This window comes from Topomyia yanbarensis, unplaced genomic scaffold (assembly GCF_030247195.1).
Source record: "Topomyia yanbarensis strain Yona2022 unplaced genomic scaffold, ASM3024719v1 HiC_scaffold_65, whole genome shotgun sequence".
NCBI classification, from domain to species: domain Eukaryota; kingdom Metazoa; phylum Arthropoda; class Insecta; order Diptera; family Culicidae; genus Topomyia; species Topomyia yanbarensis.
In genome coordinates this window covers 104,034-106,519 of record NW_026683880.1, presented here as the reverse complement: position 1 = coordinate 106,519, position 2,486 = coordinate 104,034, and the positions used below count along the sequence as shown (strand labels likewise).

The following is a 2,486-nucleotide window of genomic DNA, read 5'->3' as shown; positions in this document are numbered from 1 at the left end:
AAAATCAGTGATCGATTGATTGAGTCTTGCGGTTTTTCGAATGAAACTTGCGTAAAACCCTTAAAAAAATCACGAACTTAGCAAAAGTATACTTAACTCAACTTTGCATATAACCACTTAAACATTGGAAGTCTTGGATACGTTCCCACCATACGAAGCCACAGCGGATTTGAACGATGACGGATGTTCAATGAACATTGTTCATGAACCTTCTAATTTAAAAAAAAGAATTTCATCAATATCTTACTTTGAGCATTTTTATTGGAAAATCTTTTATTGTTACATATTTCGAATATTCCATAAAATACGTTGTCTACAAAACATATTCTTTCAATGCCAGCAGTAGGTAAACTTTATTTGATGATCGCTAAAAAATTAACCAAACAGCGTGTTCAGCAAATTGCCGAGCAAGGAGTTAACATGCGAGGCCACGTTAGCTGTCGCCGCGTTCAGATTTGCAGTAGCATTGCCCAGTTTGTAAATCAGATCCAATGAAGCGCTATTTCCAGCAACCAGAACTTGCGTGAGATTACCGTTCAAGTAACCAAGGGCTGTCAATAGCTGAGAGGTTCGAGTGTTCAGCGTTGTGGTCAAACCGGTAGAGAATTGAGTCAATCCATTGCCAACAATGCTGGTCAGAGCAGCCAAAGCGTTTTGAAGGGCAGTACGGGCATTAGCTAATCCTGTGGACAATGGTGTGTTGGCGTTCGAGATTCCACCGGAAAGAGCGGCGGTAATTTGACTGAGCAAACTGTTGATTGTGCTAGTTAGAGTAGTTATTTCGTTTTGTAGAAAGCTCAGAACATTACTGACGCCTGTGGTAATGTCCGAAAGTATGGTCTGTAGAATGGAAGTTGGAGCTGCGAAAGTTACCTGGAAATATTGAGAAAGACAAAAATAAAAAAAATTTACTTATAAGGTTAAAATTGAATCCATTTTGCAACTCACAGCCACCAGGCACATGCCAAGTCCGATGATCAACAAGGATTTCATTTTGTTTGAAATATACTACTGCTTCGGATACAAAAATGAAACTGGATGATGGTTCGCAGAATGGGGTTTTTATATTGAACATAAATTGCTAAACTTGCGCTGGAAAATTTTTGCCAACCTCATTACAATTTTGGCAGACTTCCCCAGACAGTATTTGTACAGATGATTCCTAAACGACGATTCCAGAAGAAAGCTGGTTTTGGTTCTCCGCACAATAAGATCGATTATTATGGCTTATTGAATCTTCAAAGTAATAATATTGTCTCACGCTCCTTTGAGTCACCGGCGCTTAATACGTAATACGCTTGTGTAATACGTAATACGCAGTTTTCGGTTAATAACACTAGTTTACAAGAAAAATGAAGCTTCAAGAAAAAGTATTTTTTAGACTAATTTTGGGTCGCTAAACACGAAAACAATATTCATTTTTTTGTTCAAAGAAGCGATTTTGTGATTTTCTCAAAAAACTCGTTTTTGAGCACTTTTTGTAGTTTTTAGTCAATATTTCGTGTCAAAATCGTCCAATTAATATAGTCAATATGCAGATTGAAAGGTGCCAAAATGCCCTTTCCAAAAACATATAATATGTGTCGATCATATGTAAAATTTTTAGTGCTGCAAGCGTCCAAAGTTTAAAAAAGTGAATTTTTGACCATTTTTAAAAGTTACTCATTTTTAATTGATTTTTTTTACAGAAGAACAAATCTTTTTTCAGACCTTTTAGAATCTAAGATGACAGATAATATGTTTACGTTAATTTTAAGTGATATTCACTAACATCGGATGAAAAATGTTGATGCTATGGCACATTGAGCGAAATGAAAATTTTATGATTTTAGCAGTCCCTGCCCTGGTGCGGCGTAGACTGCCCAGAAAAATAATGAATTTTTGAAAACTCAATCGGCCCACCCCTGCTTCGATTACTAGTGCCACCAGGAGTACTTGCACCAAATTTGAAGCAAATCGGACAAGTCTAGCTACCGGACCAACGCTCCTGAAGTTTGTATGGGATTTTTCGACAATTTACACGGAGAAAACCCACTAACTCGCATTTTTGCCGCTAAATAGCACTGTATGCATCGTATTATCACTGTAAGTAAAAATAAGAAAGATAATTTAATTGTCTACAACTTTGTCGAAGACTGCTTGTCAATTCGGCTTTGTTAAAAGAAGTTATTAAACTTTTAACGAAGTGATGTCTGAGTCAGTTTTCTATGGGGCCTAGTTGTGCTTGGTTGTGTGTCAGTACTCGATTCCCACGAACTATTCATTTTTGTGAAATAACCGTTTGATTTAGCTTATTAGTATGTTCAGAAGAATTGTAATAAATAATACGAGTCATGTTTTAGTTGGAAAATTTTAGTTCCAACTATGACCGCATAGAGGGCGCCAACACTAACTTTTCAAAGAAGAGAGATAGAATATCGAAATGTTCGGAAGAATTATTGAAAAATGCCTGCTCTATAACTTTGTAGAAGACACCTAATATCTAT

At 36.4% G+C, this 2,486-nt stretch overlaps 1 protein-coding gene across 1 annotated transcript; it reads right to left on the bottom strand.

Annotated features, from left to right (window-relative positions):
* Window positions 1-230: 230 nt before the first annotated feature.
* On the bottom strand, window positions 231-1,063 carry LOC131696050 (uncharacterized). Its single transcript, XM_058984576.1, has 2 exons — window positions 949-1,063; window positions 231-873 (listed from the first exon to the last, which is right to left on the bottom strand). The coding sequence occupies exons 1-2, from the start codon at window positions 991-993 to the stop codon at window positions 376-378; spliced, it is 543 nt and encodes a 180-aa protein (XP_058840559.1). The 5' UTR covers window positions 994-1,063; the 3' UTR covers window positions 231-375.
* Window positions 1,064-2,486: the final 1,423 nt, after the last annotated feature.